The sequence below is a fragment of the Chionomys nivalis genome, chromosome 1, assembly GCF_950005125.1.
Source record: "Chionomys nivalis chromosome 1, mChiNiv1.1, whole genome shotgun sequence".
Taxonomy (NCBI): Eukaryota; Metazoa; Chordata; class Mammalia; order Rodentia; family Cricetidae; genus Chionomys; species Chionomys nivalis.
Genome location: NC_080086.1, coordinates 78,267,470 through 78,286,744, shown reverse-complemented (window position 1 = coordinate 78,286,744; position 19,275 = coordinate 78,267,470). Strand labels below are relative to the sequence as shown.

Here is a 19,275-nt window from a genome sequence, read left to right as displayed (position 1 = left end):
GCACGAACACTTACATAGTTGTGTGTGTGTGCGCGTGCATATGAGTTTCCCCATAGCACGAACACTTACATAGTTGTGTGTGTGTGTATGCACGTGAGCATATGTGTATGTGTCTGAGTTCCCCCACAACATGAACACTTACATAGTTGTATGCGCGCATGTGCGTGTGTGTCCAGGTGTGTGCATGTGTGCTGTGTGTGTCTGAGTTCCCTCACGGCATGGACACTTACATAGTTGTCCCGGGCTGACCAGGTTGGGTAGAGCTGCGCATGAAGCTGCCGTTCTTTCCTGGCAAGCTCGTAGTATTTGGCCTGTTCTTCTCTAGACAGGTTGTGCCACTGAGGGAGAGAGGGTTGAGAAACACAGAGCAATCAGGGAAGGGGCCACTGAGGCCTGATGCCAAGATGCATCATCAGGAGGGCGGGCCTTACCTTTCTTCCCAGGATTTGGTTAATGGCCGCGCTTTCCTTCAGGGTGCACTCAGCCACCACCTTGGCCCTCATCTCCTTCATATACAACATGAAGGCATTCAGAGGCTTCTTCACATGAGGCTTCTTCTCTTCCTCCTTTTTCACGGTAACCGGGGATTTTCTGTGGAGGCATGGAGCTAGAGATTAGGTACCACCTCCATCCAGCTCCCCGTATTGGTGATTCACGGCAGCTGAACAATGCCTTTGGGAGGAGATCTGATTTGGGTCTCCATGTGTGGGCAGAGGACTGGAGAGATGGCTCAGAGGTTAAGAGCACTGATTGCTCTTTCCAGAGGTCCTGAGTTCAATTCCCAGCAACCACACGGTAGCATACAACCATCTGTAATGAGATCTGATGCCCTCTTCTGGTGCATATATACATAATAAATAAAGGATCTGGGTGGGTGAGGGACGAAGAGAGAGGAAGAGAAGGAGGCAGGCTCTGGTTCTCTGGGCTCCTCAGCCACGGCACTAGCGGTGTGGGCTTTCCTGCTGTCTTTCCAACAGAGGATAACGTCTGGGTCTTTGCTCTGGCATCAGCTCTCGTGAGTCCTTGGGAGAATTACTTTCTCCTCTCCTAGCCTCATATTTTATTGGGATGGCAGGGAAGGGAGTGAAGCCACTAGAACCTGACCATGAGAACAGATGCACCAGGTCTTGAAGGAAGGAGTGTAGAAAATCAAACAGTCCGGGAGAGAAGACAGGACTAGGACTGCAAACTGAGACCAGGAGAGAAAACCAAGTGACGTGGACTGGCCGGTTGCTCACGCCCCCTCTATCCAGACGGCCTCTTACTTACGCACTCACTGCAGGGCTCAGACTGGGGGGCGCTGGCTCCTGCTTCACGATGGGGGAGACGATGGCAGGGTGGGGGATTCCTGAGGTGGGCAGGCCAGGATGGGCAGGGGCCACCATGTGTGGGGAGAACCGACTTGAGACCAGGCTGCAAAACCAGCGGAAACAAATGAGAACAGAGAGGCATGGGCTGTGTGGCACCCAGATGACTGTGTTCTACAGAATCAGGCTCTCAGCTTTAGGGAACGATTAAGAATGCTATTCCCCTTCCCCTACCACATACAAGATACCCAAGCCTGGTGCTAAATGCAGGGGGAATGAAAAACACAGGAGGCGTGACAGACAGAAGGCATGAGATACAGGGAAGGCAGGACTGTGGGCCATAGGTTATCTATCACTGACAGTCTCACTGTTAGGTAGAGCCACCCCTGTGACAATTTTCCATACATTGTGTCCTTATCTGACATCATCACAGAAGATACACATTTTCACCTAGTCTCTGGCTTCCGTGTGACATGTTCAAAATGACTCTGTTCCCCAGAGCCTGGTAGGTGGGATGTGGAGGCAGGGTAACAGGCTCTGAGGTTTTAGCTCTGTGTGTGTGTGTGTGTATGTATGAGAGAGAGAGAGAGAGAGAGAGAGAGAGAGAGAGAGAGAGAGAGAGAGAGAGTCCTGAGGTCCCTATTCCATGGGGCTGTGGTATAAAGAGCATTTGGCAAGAGGTAGCCCCCTCATCAAAGAGAAGTGAGGATGAGGGAACCCCATATCTGCTCACTAACCTACATGGTCAGGCCGGTTCATGGACAGAAATGGCACAGTCACTAACAGACAAATATCCCAACATGTCATGTTGTCGGCCCCAGCCCCAGGACTAACCTGGACATTGAGGCATTCATGGCGAGGGCAGGGTAAGGATGCCGGAAACCACCAGGAGGGAGTGAGTACATGGGCTGTCCTTGCCTGTGAGGGTGAGGAAGGAGCAAGATGACTTAGTCAGACATGAGGGGTGTTAGGGGCCAAGACTAAGGGGGCTGCAGAGAAATGGTGAGAAATGGGGGCAGGGAGTCAGAGAAGCTGGGGGGAGTCTAAGCCCTGGGGTCCAGAAGGAAGAGCTCAGCGGAGGAAGGAAGGAAGGTTTCCTTACTGTGGGACCAGCCAGCCGAGGGGATGGGGGATTTGTCCGACAGCTCCTGGAGACAGCGGGTAATACGGCGACAGCTCAGATGGATGAGGGGGCCGGGGAATTCCTGCTTCCAAAGAGAGATGTGTCAGATAATCCCCTCTGCCTACCTTCATAACTCATAACATCCAACAGGAGCCTCCTTCCCCTAGCACACCCAGGCTGTCCACACCCTGGGAAGCCCTTGTCTCTCAGAATCACTGCCCTTTCCAACTTCGGGCAGCTCTGGGCTGCCACTCAAGGGCATCCAAGGGAGGGAGGACCCATATACTGTCTCTCTAGCTACCCAGGAGGTATCTCTGTGGTTGTACTGTATCTCTAGCTACCCAGGAGCTATCTCTGTGGTTGTAACTTGCTTTTGTTTTCTGGACAGGGAGCCATACAGGGACCAGGACATAGCCCACAGAGAGCAAAAAATATCCCGAGTCATCCTTTAACCCATGTTCTAGAAAGCCTGATTGATTCCCAGTACAATAAACTTATTCTGCCAATAAACCACGCCGCTTCTAAATGCTGGATTCTCACCTCACCTTTATCCCTCCCCAGCAATAATCTGTATTTCTCCAAATAAGGGCTCTGAAAATTCCTAGAACCACAGTGACTCAGTAGGAATGTTATGAAGACCTTGGCTCCCAGGGACAGACAGGTAGGGTGGGCAGTTAATTATCATTGACAACACATAAAAAGCCAGCCCCTCCCCTGTGTTAGAGATATTTTAAAGTCTGTCCAGAAGGCCCTTATTTGAAATGTATGGTGTAGGACATACATTCTGGTTTACGGAGGCACAGCCTCAGAGAGACTGGACAGCACTCTGAATGTACAACGGTACCAGGCTCTATGCTTAACTTCTTTTATTTCTTTATTCCTCACAACGGCCTTTTAGTGTGGAGAGGTGGGAGGCATAGGTTAAAACCAACTAACCAACCAACCAAGCAAAAAACCCACCAGACCAAACATCAAAACAAACAAAACACTACTTAAGCGAACTGGCAAGGCAATCAGCCTTTAGAGAACTTCCACAAGATCTGAATACAGATCATTCAAAGATTCTTCTAAACCCCGCCCCATGGGAGCACAGCCCATACCTGGGACCACTCACCTGTCTTTGGATCGATCTCTGGGGAGAGATGCGTGGGAGGGGAAGCAGGGGAGAAGTGGTCGTTGCTGTAGGTGATGAGGGGTGTCAACGGGTGCATGTGATGAGGGTGCTGGACAACAGGAACTTTGTTGGACTGCAAGAGAGAGAAGACGGACTAAGCACAGAGGCCAGGGAGACAGTGTGCACCCGGCTGTCCCTCGCTGGCGGAATGTGCTCCAGCCCTTGTCAGTGCAACACCCTATCCAGCCCTCATAACAGGCCTAGAGAGGAGAAAACAATACCAGAGGATGAGAGAGGCCAGGGAACCCCCTCTCTGGCCCCGCACAGTTCTAATGGACTATGTCATCTCTAGGGATGGGAGGAGGGCTTAGCACATTTTCTAGACCACTGCCATGGAAACAGGAGATCTCAGGTTTGTTGCCAAGTTCAGACTTACAGACGAAAGGCTCTCTGAGCTTGCCGCTCCTTGCTGCAGCCCTTCTTTCATTTGGTGCTCAAACTACAAACTCCAATCTGTTTAGTCCCTGGAGCTTCATAGCTCACAGGTCTTTCTGCAGTTAAGGTGGGCAGAGCAAGGGGTAGAAAACCCGACCCGATCATGAGCCGCGCTGGTCTTGGTGGTGGAAATGGGTTTCACGCTGAGCAACGTCCTTCCCCTCTGTGTTTATTAGATGTAGTAGATGAGGAAGGTTAAAGCCCTAGTACTGGAGGCGGATCTCTGTGAGTTCAAGGCCAGCCCAGTTTACAGAGTGAGTTCCATGACGTTCAGGCTTACAAAGAAAAACCCTGTCTCAAAAAAACACCAAAAACCAACCAACCAGAGCCGGGCGATGGTGGCGCACGCCTTTAATCCCAGCACTCGTGAGGCAGAGGCAGGCGGATCTCTGAGTTCGAGACCAGCCTGGTCTACAGAGCTAGTTCCAGGACAGGAACCAAAGCCACAGAGAAACCCTGTCTCGAAAAACGAAAAAACAAAAACAAAAAACAAAAAACAAACCAACCAAAAATCCCTAGTAGTGTTTTCACTTTATTGACTGGCCATCACCACTGGTTGTAGATTCACAAAATATACAGTACAACTAAAACCATAAACAGCAATTAATTCTGACATCAGATCGCTAAGAAACCAGTGCATCCAAATGACATACTTGGGTTTCTTTGGGGGTGGTTTGTCAAAGGGTGACTTTTGGCGCTATGAACATAATAGAACTATTACCAAAGAAAAGTAAGTGACAGAAGAACCATGGAGAATGATCAGAAGGTTCAGAGGGTCAAGGTGTTCTCCACCATTGCCTGACAACCCGAGTTTATACGTAGAACCCACATAGCAGGGCCTCTGACCTCCACGAGAATACCATGGAACAAGTATGTCCACACACATACATACAGAGAAATATAATGGAAAACAAAAATAAAGAGAATTACACAAAACCATCTCAGTTGGGAAAACAAACTAGGGGTTTGAAAAGTGACCGCTACACAAGCACGCTGTCCGTGTAAGCCAAACTTCTTGTGCGTCACGTCCTGATTTCTGACATCATCTCATTACACGGTCCAGGCTGGGTCTCACACTCATCTGTTCCAGCTTTGTGCCTCAGTTTTTTAAATTTACACTTATTGGTATCTTTTTGTCATTTTGTTGTATGGAGTCTTGGGCTGGAGCATGTCGCTCAGTCGCCTAGCAGGCCTGAAGGCCTGGGTTGACCCCAGCACTGGGTGTCATGGCAGGTACCTGTAACCTAGGTACTTGCTGGGGAAGTGGCAGGAGAAAGGTCAGAAGTTGAAGGTCACTTTTTGTTACATAGTGAGTTGAAAGCAAGCCTAGAACATAGTGTTCTCTGTCGTCTGACTCTGTGTGTGTGTGTGTGTCTGTCTGTCTGTCTCTCTTTCTCTCTCTCGTAAAGAGTGTCAGGTGCCAATGTGTTGCCGAGTCAAAGAACACAAAGCAAGGAAACCTGAGTGCAATTTGCAAATCTAGGTCTAATAAACCAAACTAAATGTCTTGTCCGTTGCTATCATCTGCCACTAGGGGGCATCGTTGTGCAAAAAATGAGCTAGGGAACAGACAGGAAGTAAAAGTTGCTGAGCAAGCCTCTTTCAGGCAGCTTACAGTCTGCTCTTCTCTGCTCTTCTCACTCCCTTCTCTTTCCAGCTGCCCTCGGGAGATTGAGGATCACAGCATAAGCTGAGATCATGGATCAGGAACGCACAGCTTCCGTGGACAACCTCAGAACGAGACGTGGAAGACACAGGTGCTTGCTCTGCAAGGAAGGCACCTATCCAGAACAGTGCCAAATCCTTCCCGCACGCTACACAGCCTGAGCACATCCTCAGCCCAGGTGAAGGAGTCACTGACTTGACAACGGCTGCCCAGGAAGTCACCCAACACTTCAATATGCAACTATCAGGATTCAAAACGTGAGTTCTACCATCACTGATCTGTTTGCTGATAGAGATGGCTTTTCTTGGGGCAGCGGTGGGGCAATGGAGAGGAGAACACTGTTTCTGAGAGACTGTACAGAAAAGCAGGGTTCAGAGGAGAACAAAAACTAAAAATGTTTGCAGTTGTTTGCAGCGACATCAGCTTCTCTGAAACATCGCAAAGCCCACAGGAAGGAGTGGGAAAGGAAGCACTTGGGGGAGGCTCCCGCAGACCTTGTCCCTCCAGGTCCCTCTGCTGAGATTGCAGAGTGTGGGGCTGGAAGGAGAGCTCCCAGGGCCTCTGAGGCTCTGCTGCAGCATCCTGCCATACTCCGACTCTCATCCGTCTCGGATGATCCGCTAAGCCCAGGCTGGCTCCGATGCCCAACCCAGGCAACAGAAAGTGTCAGTTTTGCCGTGCCCCTTGGTCTCTAATCTCAGGGTTGTTGCAGGAATAACCCTAGCTCCTTGTGTATTTCCTAAGTGCATTCCTAAAACCTGAATGGCTACTTGGCCGGGCTCAGCTAAACTGAGATGTGCTAGAAGACGAAGAACCAGCAAAGAAGTGTGTTGTCACACCACAACATGAAACTTCCAATTTTCTTCCGGCGCATTCCATGCAGTAAGGACTCATTCCTTATTTTATTATTTTTTTCCTTTTTTCAAAAACAGGGTTTCTCTGTGTAGTTCTGACTATCCTAGAACTCACTTTGTAGAGCAGGCTGGCCTCGAACTCACAGAGATCTGCCCGCCTCTGCCTCCCAAGTGCTGGGATTAAAGAAGTGCACCACCACCGCCTGGCCCTAATTATAAAATTATTTTAAGCATTTATTTGTGTGTGAGCTCATGCATGTGCATGGGTGCTTGTGGAGATCAGTGAACTGGTTCTCTCTTACCATGTGGGTTTCAGGGCTAGAACCCCAGATCATGAAGTTGAGCCCTTTTGCTGACGTATCCATGACAGGATGCCCTACTACCCACCACCTGCCCAGATGTTCATTTTTGTTAATGAACTGCTTAAAGTTGTGTGACAGGGAGCAGCCTTCTCTGCACGCACCCATCACAGATACCTACAAAGCTCTTAATTCATGAGCTGTCTCCTTTCTAACTCTGCATATTTGCCCCCCCCCTCGATACAGGGTTTCTCTATGTAGTCCTAGCTGTCCTGAAGCTCTGTATGTAGACCAGGTTGGCGTCAAACTCAGAAATCCACCTCGTTCTGTCTCCTGAGTGCTGGGATCAAAGGTGTGTGCAACCACACTGGCTTTCTTTCACTTTAATAAATGAATTCTGTTTTAGATTTTTCTTTTTTAAAAAAATGTCTTTATTATGTATATAGTTTTCTGCCATCATGTATGCCTGCAGACCAGAAGAGAGCACCCGATCTCATTACAGGTGGCTCTGAGCCACCATGTGGTTGCTGGGAATTGAACTCAGGACTTCTGGAAGAGCAGTCAGTGCTCTTAACTGCTGAGTCATCTCTCAAGCCCCCTTGTTTTAGATTTTTAAACTATATTTATATATATTTATATTATGTTTTTGAGTAGTGTGTACTGTGTGTATATCTGGTGCTCAGAGAAGTCAGAGGCATTGGATCCCCTGGGACTGGAGCAGATAGCTGGGAGCCACTGTGTGGGTGCTGGGATCCAAAGCTGGTCCCTGCGCAAGCGTGCTCCCGACTGCCGGCTCAACATTGTTAGAGCTACTCTGCCCCCAAACTTCCTGCTTACCTAAGATGCCACAGTTTCTGGCCACCTATTTCTAAATTACTCTTAAGTCTATCTTAAAGCTGGCAAAATATTTCAGAAGGAGCCAGCTGGTGCGTAAAATATGGGTGAAAAAAATCTGTATATAACAAGAACTGGGGCAAAGGAGAACTTAACTGCAATTTGGATGAGAGGGACTGGTAGATGGCTCAGCTGTAAAGGTTCACGTCAGCAAACTTGACAACATGAGTTCTATCACAGGAACTCAACGGGCGGAAGAAGAAAATGAATACCGGAAGTTGTCCTCTGATCCCCACAAACACACCATGAGATACGTGCTTCCTCCTGCCCTCCAATAAATAAATGTATGTTACATGTAACAAAACAGACCAGGCCAGGCATGATGGCACACACCTTTGATCTCAGCACTCCAGAGGCAGAAACAGGAGGATCTCCCTGAGTTTGAGGCTAGTTGTTCTACACAATGAGGTCTACATAGCCAGAGCTGTGGAGAGAGACCCTGTCTCCAAAACCAAACAAACAAATCCAAAACAAAAAAAAAAATTTTTCCAAACTTGGACATCTTACTTGATAGACAAACACACTCAAACTCTTTCATAATTTCTTTCCTTCTTCCTTCTTATTGAGACAGGATCTCATCTAGCCCAGGATGACTTCAAATTCACTACTCACAGAGATCTGCCTGCCTCTGCCTCTCGAGTGCTGGGATTAAAGGAGTGTGCCACCACCGCCCGGCTGGCTGAGTTCTCCAATTACAGGTGTACAACATTACGCCTGCCTTTAGGTAGTGCTAGGGATGGAACCCAGGGCAAACCCTGCCAACTGAGGTGCATCCCCAGCCCAACAAAATCACTCTGAGACCACACTGTGAGCAATCACCTTACCCCAGCCTGCTTACCCCAGCCTGTCCAGCAGAGGAGACACATGACTCCCACACAGAACCTTTCTGTACCATGTATGATGGCACTTATTTATGGGTTACATGACTGGAGAGGCTGCATGGAACAAGCACTGATTTGGACAGCCACAGAGAGCAATCTGACAGAGCAGAGAACAACTGGCCTCATAGAAAATTAAGGGTCACAAAAATAAATAAGAACTTTCACATTCACTGTATGACGTGTTCTGGGTCTCACGGAGGCAGCTAGAGAACTCTATCTGGGGCTGGAGAAAAGACTCCGTGGCTAAGAGCACTGACTGCTCTGGCCGAGGTCCTGCATTCAGTTTCCAGCAACCACATGGTGCCCATGTGAAAACTACGGGGGATCTGAGCCTTCTGGCCTTGAAGGGCACCTGTACATATGTGGGGCACGTAAACTCATGCAGACACACATGCTCACACACAGAGAAATCTTTCCAAAAAAGAGAACCTGATCTACTTAGACAAAAGCACCTGTCCTCAAGGTATAGTAATACAGTGTTGTAGGAAGTGTTTGAGAAACACTTTGGAAAAAAAAAAAGTCGACCGGAAAGGCAGATCAGATGGGCTCTTCAGGGTCACTAAGATAATGACTTGCTTAAATAACTGAAGGCAGGAGCAGTTAGAGACAAGGCAGAGGTGGAGGGGAGGACTCTGGTATGGGAGCACTCCGGCATGGGAGCACTAGTGGAGTGGCTCGAGGAGGGCGGCATCTTAGTATGTTCGGGGAACCTAGCAGTGGCCAGTGGACTGAGCAGGAGGAGGAAGTGCACAGCACCCCAACACAGGGAAAGCCCTGGGCTCAAGCTCTAGTGCCTTGAGCACAAAGCACTCGGAATAGGCTGGGCAAGATGAGTAATCACACCTGTAAGCCTGGCTTTCCAAACAAAAGGTCAGGGCAGTGGAACAGCTCAGCAGGCAAAGGCCTCCAAGCCTGAGGGCCTGAGTGTGATTGCTAGGACCCACATGGTGGAGGGAGAGGACTGACTCCCACAAGGTGTCTTATGAGCTCCATAGCACAGACTTACACACACACACACACACACACACCCCTTTAAAAAATTAAAAATAAATGAAGTTGAGGCCAATCTGGGTTCTTTAGCGAGACCATGCCTCTAAACAGCATAACACCAAGAACCAAAAGGAAATTTTCCAACCCCGAAGACCTGACAAGGACCACGCTGCAGGCCAGGAGAGATGCAAAGACAAGGCAAGAACCTGCAGGGCAGCAGGAGATAAGGTGCTCTGGGAACTGGAATGCGCCTTCAGGTCCTTTTGTGCTAGGGTCTGTGTTGAAGGCTTTGCAAGTCGGAGCACTAATAGAATCCTTTGGGTAAATCCTTCCTGACCAGAGCGCTTGCTTTCCCATTCTTGGGAGCAGGGGAGACAGAGAAACCGATGGTTACTTCATTGTTCAGTTAGTGCTGCTGTTCCTTCCTGTGTGCGTTTGAGGGAAGAGTTTAGAGACGGGGCATTGCCCTGTAATCCAGGTTAGATTCAAACTCTCAGTCCTCCTCCCTGCGGACAGACCTCTTTCTCCGAGACTAGCAATGGAAATCAGTTAAAGAGCCTTGCAATTCAAACTGTTAGAAAATATTGTATTTTCACTCAGCTTTACAGAACTGAACGTTTTTTACAGTATTCTGCCTGCATGTATGTCTACAGGCCAGAAAAGGGCACCAGATCTTATTATAGATGATTGTGAGTCACCATGTGGTTGCTGGGAATTGAATTTAGGACCTTTGGAAGAACAGATAGTGCTCTTAAACCCTGAGCCATCTCTCTAGCCCCCATTTTGTTTGTTTGTTTGTTTCTGGGTTATTTATTTATTTATTTTTGGTTTTTCGAGACAGGGTTTCTCTGTGGTTTTGGAGCCTGTCCTGGAACTAGCTCTTGTAGACCAGGCTGGTCTCAAACTCACAGAGATCCGCCTGCCTCTGCCTCCCGAGTGCTGGGATTAAAGGCGTGCGCCACCACCGCCCGGCTTTCTGGGTTTTTTAAATCACAGAGTTCATCCTGAAATCCCATTTTAGCTGACACAATGGATCTCTAAGTTTGAGGCTGGTCCGGACTAGACTGAGACAGTATCTCAAAACAAAACAACCATAAAACCATTGTGTGTATGTGTCGTGCGCTTGTGCATATGTGTGTGCCACGGCATGGGTGTCGGGGGTCGGAAGACTGCATGGGTCCCAAGGACAGAACTCTAGTCCTCAAGCATGGTGAGAAGGGCCTTTACCTGCTGAGTCATCTCACTGACCCCCACTGGTCGGTTTATTTATCTCTGTTATTAAGGGCGCAAATTTGATTTGGTGCGTTGTTGATTCTATTCTACAAGAAAGTTAGCGGGTGGGAGGAGTAAGTTTTTCAAAAACGCCAAAGTGCGATTGTAGAAAGGAATAGAACAGTGGTTCTCAACCTGTGGGACAAATGACCCTTTCAAATGACCGTGGGTGCCACCTAAGACCATTGGAAAACATTACAATTCATAACAGTAGCAAAATTACAGTTAGGAAGTGGCAGCGAAAACCAATTTATGCCTGGGGGTCTCCATACCACAAGGAAGCTCATTGGTCCAGAAGGAATGAGACAATCCCCTGCCTTCAAACTTGATGGCCGTCCTGACTCAGTGGGTAAATGTGTGGGAAAGGATATGCACAACTTCAAGTCCTCTCCCACAGAGCACTCGTAAGTGACTGGGGTGTATGTGTGTGTGTGTGTGGGGGGGAACGGACAGGGACAGAAGCACTGCAGTGGAAATACCTGGCACCAGCTAATCCCAAAGCCAACACCTCTAATATGGGGCCATACTGACACAGTGGGCCTGCTCCTGATTGGACGAGGAGAGCATTGACACAGTGGCATTCTCGCCTACAGTGCACAATCGTAACTGCCAGGGAATGTCAGACAGCCTCAAACTGAAGGACACCTGAAAACAGCTGGTTTGGCCGGTGATGCAGGGCAACGGGCAGAGCTGGCCCATCTCACATGAAGTCCCAGGTTTGATCTTGCTCACTGAATAAACAGAGCATGCTTGTAATCCTAGCACTTGGGAGGCAGAGGAAGAAGGATCAGAAGTTCAGGGCAATCCTTGGGAAAATACCAAGTCTAGGGCCAGCCTGGGCTATGAGAGGCTATAACTCAACAAAACAAGTCCAGCAGAGAAGCCCAGCAATGAAACCACCAGCTTGCCTGTGAGAGTTAGGGAAAACAAGGCAGGCTGAGGCCCTGCGCTGACTGGAAACAGAAGTCACACCAATGAAACCCAACAGATGAGCAGAGATGGGAGTCAGGATGGAAGGCATAGCCGTTCCTTCTGTGCACTAGGCACTGGGTGGAAAACAGATGGCACTATATTAGGAGGTACGACCGCGTCGGAGGAAATGTGTCATAGTGGGGGGTGGGCTTGGAGGTCTTTCGCTCAGGAGTCCCTCAGTGTGACTGACAGACGACTTCCTGCTGCCTTCTGGTCAAGACGTAGCCAGCACCATGTCTGCCTGCATTCCGCCATGCACCCATCATGATGATAATGGACTGAACTTCTGAAACGGTAAGCGAGCACCCCAATTAAATGTTTTCTTTGTAGGAGTTGCCATGGTCAAGGTGTCTCTCCACAGCAATAGAAACCTAACTATGACAACTAGGGAATTGTGTGAAATTTCAATCCTTTTCCTTTTCTTTTGTTTGTATGTTATATGCACAAGGCCCTGTGTGTGAACCAAGGACGGAAGAGAACCTGGGGTATCCTAATCCCCACTTAGTCTCCCTGAAACTGGAGCTAGGCTGTAAACTGGGGTCACAGGAACATGCACATGATCCCATCCTTCCTCCTTTTACTGTGGGGGCTGGGATTTGAATTCAGGGGCTCATGATCATACAGCACACACTCTTACTGACTGAGCTCTCTCTTCAGGCCCTAATGTTCCTTTCTCGATGTTTTGATAACTCCATTGCGGTTATTTAAGCAAACATTTTTGTTCTTAAGAAACCTAAAGTGTTCAGAGATCACATTTCTAAGTTACTATCAACTTACCAGAAGTGGAAAAGGGAAAAACATATACAGAAGGAGGGAGAGGGAGAAACCGCAGGAGCTGGATTTGAAGATCTGGAAGCAAAGTGTGTGGCAGCTTCGGCTAGGAAAGTTTGAAGCTACATGCAAATAAAAAAATTTAATATTGGGGGGGGGAATGGGAGGTGGTGGCGGGGAAGAGGCAGAAATCTTTAATAATTAAATTAATTAATTAATTAATAAAAAAATAAAATATGTAAAAAAATTTAATATTAAGTCAAAAGACGTACAATGAGTAGAGCAGAACGGGTGGAGCCACGCACTGTTGAGGATTTCGGAGACTTCTGGATTTACATAGGTGAACTGGTGAGATGAGAAGCAATACATAAATTACACTTATTTATCCATTAATTCATTATTTATCTGCTTATGAACTGATAGATAGGGTCACACATAGCCACATACAAATCTCATTCATTTACATAGTTATGAATAGATAGGGCCTCGCTATGTGGCAGAGGATGACCTTAAAGTCCTCTTGGCCACCCTACCCTACACTTCGAGTGTGAGGATTACAAATGCGAGCACCACACACCTCTTGTGATGCATGATACTAAAGGGAAATTCCATCTCGGGGTTTGGGGCTCGGGCAATGAGATGTGGTCCTTAGAAGGCGAGCATCCAGGCACTGATTCAGCCACCAGTCATTTGACACGAAGCTCTCTCATTTGTTTCTGAGAATGACTCAATGCAGAATGATAAAACAGGGTATTCACTATTAAAACATTAGTGCAAGGCCATGGGCTGCAGGTTTTATTCTTTTTTAACTCATGAGCCTTTCCCCTCTTGCTCCATGAGTAATACTGCTCTTTTAATTACATTTTTGTTTATTTTTTTGTGAGTGTGTGCCTGTGTGTGGAGGTCAGAGGCCAACTTGTGGGAATCCCTTCTCTCCCTGCACCACGAGGATTTCGGAGATGGAACTCAGGCAGTCAGACTTGGTGGCAGGCACCTTCACGGGCTGAGCATGCAAGAGGTCCTGAATTCAATTCTTGAACCCTAGAAACCAAGTATGGGAGTGAATGCCTACACACACACATGCATGCATACACACATACACACACACACACACACATGCATGCATACACGCAGATGACGGTCTATGTAGCGGTATACATGCCCACTGCCTTCCTCTATCCCCTTTGGTACTTTCTCAAGCAACACAGTGTACATAATGCTTTTTTTATTCTTGTGTTTCTGAGACAAGCCTCGCTATGTAGTCCAGGTTGGCTTGAACTTCTGAGTCTCCTGCCTCAGCTTCCCAGGTACTGGGGTTGCAGATGTGCGCCCCCACACCCTACTCACACACTGCACTTATCATTTCGAATGAGGAGATGACCCTGGAGTCGTATAGAAGGACTGCCCACCTTCTCACAGGCCACTCCCCACTTCCTTCACAAATTTTACTGTTGCATACGGAAGATACAGGGTAAATGCTTATGAACAAAGCAGATACAGTTTTTTATTTGCTCGGTGCTCCCCGAAGAGAGTGACATGTCAGCACAATCAACCCCAAGCGGTGAGATTATGGCAGTCAAATATCATAATAGTTACACAGGGGACTGGAGAGATGGCTCAGTGGTTAAGAGCTCAGGCTGCTTTGAGGGGACCTGGGTTCAGTGCCTAGCACCCACATGGTTATCACAACCATCTGGGACTCTGGTTCTCAACCTTCTTAATGCTGTGACCCTTTAGTACAGTTCCTTGTGCTTTGACAACCCCCAACCATAAAATTATTTCACTGCTACTTCATAGCTGTAACTTTACTAATGTTGCCAATTGTAATATAAATATCTGTGTTCTCTAATGGTCTCGGGCGACCCCTGTGAAAGTCATTTGATGCCAAAGGGGTTGTGACTCACAGGTTGAGAATCACTGCTCTAGGGGACCTGACGCCCTCTTCTGGCTTCCGTAGGCACCAAGCATGATCATGGTGCACAGACAGGCAGGCACGCACTCGTGCACATAAAATAAAAATCAAAATCTTTACGACAAAGCAAAGCAGGAAAACTAACCAGTAATAGAGGCGACGTTCTGTTTCCCGCCCCCAGCTGGTTTTCAAGGTGTAAATGGTAATAATAGCACCACTCAGCCCCACCCCCACCATAGCCGGGTTCCGACTTGTTTGGACACCCTTCTCTGACAGACTCCACATGACTCACCAAATCTCTGCAAGTATGTAGCTTATTTTCTTCATTGGCCCTGGGCAAACGTCTTCAAATATTTTACTTCTGATCTAAGCTAAATTTTCATAATCTAGAGTGTTTTCATTTCTCTAATTAAAAAAAGAAAAGAAAAAAAAAAACGATCCCCCAACTTCTGTGACTGCGACCTAAGAAACTTCAGGTTCTGCTCACACCCTCTGGCTTGATGAGGAGTCGTGTTAAGTCATTAGGGATGCTGGGAGGGCCTCTTTCCCTTGCCTCTTGTCTTTGATTTGCAATTATGGGAATGATTCTCAACTCTGGCTGCCCCTTAGAGTCGCCGTGGGGAGCTTAAAACACTAAGATACCAGCCCCACCCCAGCCCAATTAAATCTTATCCTTGGGGGATTAAGATGTTAAATTCTATGGGCTCATTATCTCTATTACCTTCGCAATCTGTCCATTTGTTTTGGCACCTAATTCAGGCCCTCATTACCTCTTAGTTCTGCTAATTAAACGCGATGTTAATTGTTCATTCCCTCTCTTAATTTCTTAACAATAGCAAAGGCAGCAGTGGTGGTGGCAATGGCGGTGTAGTGTGGTGACGGTTTGGAAAGCCCTTAGTGAAGAGTTACTTTGTGCTGGGCACAATGCTGAACTCATTACACCACGCTGGCTCATTTCTGGACAACTCTATGACGTCAGTGCGCCTATAATCCCCATTTAACAGATGAGGAAACTGAGGCAAAGAGAGATGAGGTAATTGGCAAGAAGCTTCGAGAAGAGAAGGAAGCAAAGCAGGGGTTTCGGCAGCAACAGTCCCACCCACCACCACTTCCTCCCCAGACACCTCAAGTCTTCCTCCTCCCAGAGTTTGGAGGAGTTGCTGGACTCTGGGTTCATTACAGAGATCTGCCTGTTTATGCCCAGTCCATCCAGATTTTCTAAAACTACGCTTATTTTCGTTCCCCTCTCCCATCTCTCAAGTTGGCTTGTGGAGGTTGGAGGATAATTTTATAGGATCAGGTCTCTACTACTAAGAAGGTCCCAGGAATCAAACTCGAGCCATTGGGCATGGCAGCAAGCACCTACATCTGCAGAGCTATCTCTCTGGCTTCCTCGCTTTGCAATATTAGAATATAGAGTATGATAATACGAAATTTACTGGGGAAATTGTCCACTTCGCTACCTATAAAGCACTATGTACTGACAGCTCAAGCTTCTGGTCCCTCTCCTGTGCTGTGCTGTGACAGACAGGGAACACGCTTCTGCAGTGACTGGGTGATTGGCAGCTGCAACTGCAAGAAGCTCCTTGAGAGTTTAGGAATTCCACACACTTTTCTGACTCTCTGAGAAAGCCACGAGTGCCTGGTTTATATGAGGGAAAGGGGCTAGAAAGAAAAGGAGCCAATATTGAGTATTATTATGATAGTGTCCTGGAGCTAAAGAAGTGGGAGTGTTCGGCACTGTCAGATGTCACCTAGGTGGTGCCTAGAAAGCAAGGAGATGACTGAACATGGCTGTTAGAGCTGAGCCAGGCTGCCATGGATTGGCAGGGACGCTGTCACGGCGGAAGTGTGGGAAGTACAGTTGAGGATGTTAAGGTGGCAAGTAGGGCGATGCTCAAAGGGAGGATGGAACATCCAGAAATACATGTTAGATTCGAAAGGGAAATCGTGCCTCTGCAAAGGAACCTGTGAAAAGATAGTCCCTGGACAGGGGGGAGCGCAGCAAGCTCTGACATTCTGGGGTCTGCTGCGGTAGGCTTTGGGGTGCCACAGGATGGGCGAGGGTGGGCTGAGAGGCAGGCACTGGAAGAAAGCTAAAGGGCCTTCGCTGTGTTTGATTCCAGCCACTAGAGGGCACCTCTACCTCATGCTCACCATTCCAAACAGGACCTTGGGGACCAGAAGTGCCACCGTGGCCCTTTGGTGGCACAACTGTTCAATGCTTTGGCGACGGGATACCGAACTTGCCACTAGTTCCTTGCATGTCTTGGGACAGCCTAACCCGGGTGGTTGGCTCTGCCTTCCATGGTTATTCTTGTATACCGTCCTGACAGATGGTGGTGACAGTCATCTGAGAACCACACATGACATCATGTTGTAAACTACCAAGGGCTCTGCCACTCTAAGCTGGTCCCGTGATCGCTGGAAACCACACAGGCTCACCGCACCTCTATTTATATTCTGTGTGTATCTTCTTCCTCACGGCTGGCCTCTAAGCTTTTAATGAGCAAAGATTATCAGTATATCTTAGAATGTCCTGTGTGAGAAAATAATACGCATGGGATTTGCTATAAAATAAGAGTGGCAAGAGGGGGAATGTGAGGGATGGCAACATGGAGGCCATTTTATTTGATATACTCTGCTTTCATAGATCTTTAAATTTGTTTCCAGAGCTTCAGAAATCACCATGGATCCCTGAGGCTTTACAGTAGTATGGCGGGCTCCTCTCTGTAAAGTGAACAGGCTGAGAAAGGTGAAGGTCCCCTGTGACTCTGAGACTCACTGGAGGGACAGTCACCAGATAGCTTGGCAGACATCGACTTGGAGCCTTCCTTCCTTGCTTCCTGGAAGATGGAATGCAAGGCTTATATTCCAGCACCGTTTTTTATATGCTCTGGACTTGAGTTCTGCATCACGAGGCCGTGAGGCGCCCTCCTGGGACCCCACTGTCCTGCAAGGCTGACGTTACCACAGCTGTGCTGAGGAGCCCTTGGCCAGGTTTTAATGGATGCTTTCCTGAAACAGCTGGCAGAGAAGAGCCTCTCTAACTGCAGCCTTGCAGCTCTGGGGACGAGAGGAGGTGTTCTGAAGGAGCACCAACTGGACAGAAAGGACTCCTTGTTCATAGGAAGTGGAGAAGGATTTGAAGCAGGTGTTCAGGAAGAACGGGGGTTAATTGTCAAGGCCATGTGTCTTCAATCAAGCATCCCAGGTGGTGCGTGCTTATGTGCTGAGGTGGACAAGAAGGTGATGGTGTCTAAGACGTAACCTCTTTGTTAACCCCTGGCTGTGCCCGCACAGTGTGAGAGTTAATCTTCATTGTCAATTTGACTGGATTTACAATCACCATGGAAACACCCTCCAGGTGCGTCTGGAAGAGTGTTTCCAGAAAGATTTAACCAAGGAGGGAAGACTCACCCTGAATGTGGGAGGCACCATCCAACGGGCAGGATCCCCAGACTGAACAAAAAGGAGAAAATGAGCTGAGCACCAGCATCCATTACGCTCTGCCTCCTTGACAGGGGAGGCAGCGTAAGCAGCTGCCTCCAGCTCCTACAACCATGGCTTCCCCACCAGAGAGCCGCTCCCACCAACTGTGAGCTAGACAAGCCCTTCTCTGTTAAGTAGCCCTCTTCAGCTATTTTAGCACAGTAAGAAAAGCAAGACACCAGAGAGACACAGGAAGCTTCTGGAAGGTGGAAAGGAGTCAGGGGCGGGGGCCCAGGCTGCTAAAACAGACTCACCAAGTGTGCTGGCGATGGTGATCTCGTGTCCTTGACTGTAGCACTGGAGGGGACATCGAGGAGAGGCCATTTCATCTGCAGGTACTGCACAGGGGACAGAAAACATGAAGAAGGTAAGATAAAGGCTCTCCAGTACCAGGCACAGAAAGGGCTTGCAGGGAGGTAACTAGCTATGTGAAGCCCACAGGCCCTGGACAGGGGAAGCCACCGCCACTGCCACGTGATTCTAATGTGGCACAGCATACACTCATAGTCACTCTGCTACCACCATCCCATTACCACGGCCAGGGGCAAGACAGTAAACAACTCAGCTAAACCCTTAAGTGGGGAGGGGAAGGATACATTCCAATGTGACCATCATATTCAAAGAACCACTCCGTGAGGCCCAAGGCTTCGTTATTCTCCTTACGGAGGAAGGCAGATCATCGGAGTGGAGATTCCCCAATGGAGGGCCTGCCTGGCCCATCTCCATCTCCTGCAGCATTACTGATGGCATTCCCCAAGACACACACTTGTGGGAATGGTAAACAAATGGATACAGCGTGGGACTGGGCAGGATGTATGGTATGGTCCAGGTGGTCCAGGTGGTCGAGGGTCCTCACGTAGCATTCACAAAGCCCTATGCCTAACTCTCAGCACCACTTATATGGGCCATGGTGGTGCCAGGCCTGAAATCTCAGCTCTCGGGAGGTAGAGGTAGGAGGATCCAAAGTTCAAGGTCACCCTCGACTATGTAACAAATTTGAGGCCAGTCTAGAGTAAGATCTGGCTCAAAAACCTAAAAACAAAAACAGAAACAAAAACAAAAAAAAAAGCCCAAGACAGGGTCTTGTTACATAGTCTTGGATGGCCTGGAACTCATTATTTAGACCAGGCTGGCCTTGAATTCACATAAATCTTCCTGCTCTAAAACAGGCACGCCCAGATTACAGGTATGTACTACCACACCCAGCGTCTATCCACACTCGTGAGTACTGTC

At 48.3% G+C, this 19,275-nt stretch overlaps 1 protein-coding gene across 2 annotated transcripts in view; it reads right to left on the bottom strand.

Moving 5' to 3' along the window:
• Tcf7l1 (transcription factor 7 like 1) overlaps nt 1–19,275 on the bottom strand; it is a 162,349-nt gene that overhangs the window by 4,724 nt on the left and 138,350 nt on the right. The window contains exons 4-11 of one of the 2 annotated variants that reach the window (XM_057774444.1): nt 18,297–18,380; nt 17,971–18,012; nt 3,545–3,677; nt 2,410–2,512; nt 2,142–2,225; nt 1,270–1,413; nt 432–591; nt 231–338 (exon numbers count right to left, since the gene is read on the bottom strand). In XM_057774444.1, the coding sequence (XP_057630427.1) occupies nt 231–338; nt 432–591; nt 1,270–1,413; nt 2,142–2,225; nt 2,410–2,512; nt 3,545–3,677; nt 17,971–18,012; nt 18,297–18,380 (858 nt within the window). The remainder of the gene's footprint in view (nt 1–230; nt 339–431; nt 592–1,269; nt 1,414–2,141; nt 2,226–2,409; nt 2,513–3,544; nt 3,678–17,970; nt 18,013–18,296; nt 18,381–19,275) is intronic. The other variant, XM_057774453.1, reaches the window with a different exon arrangement.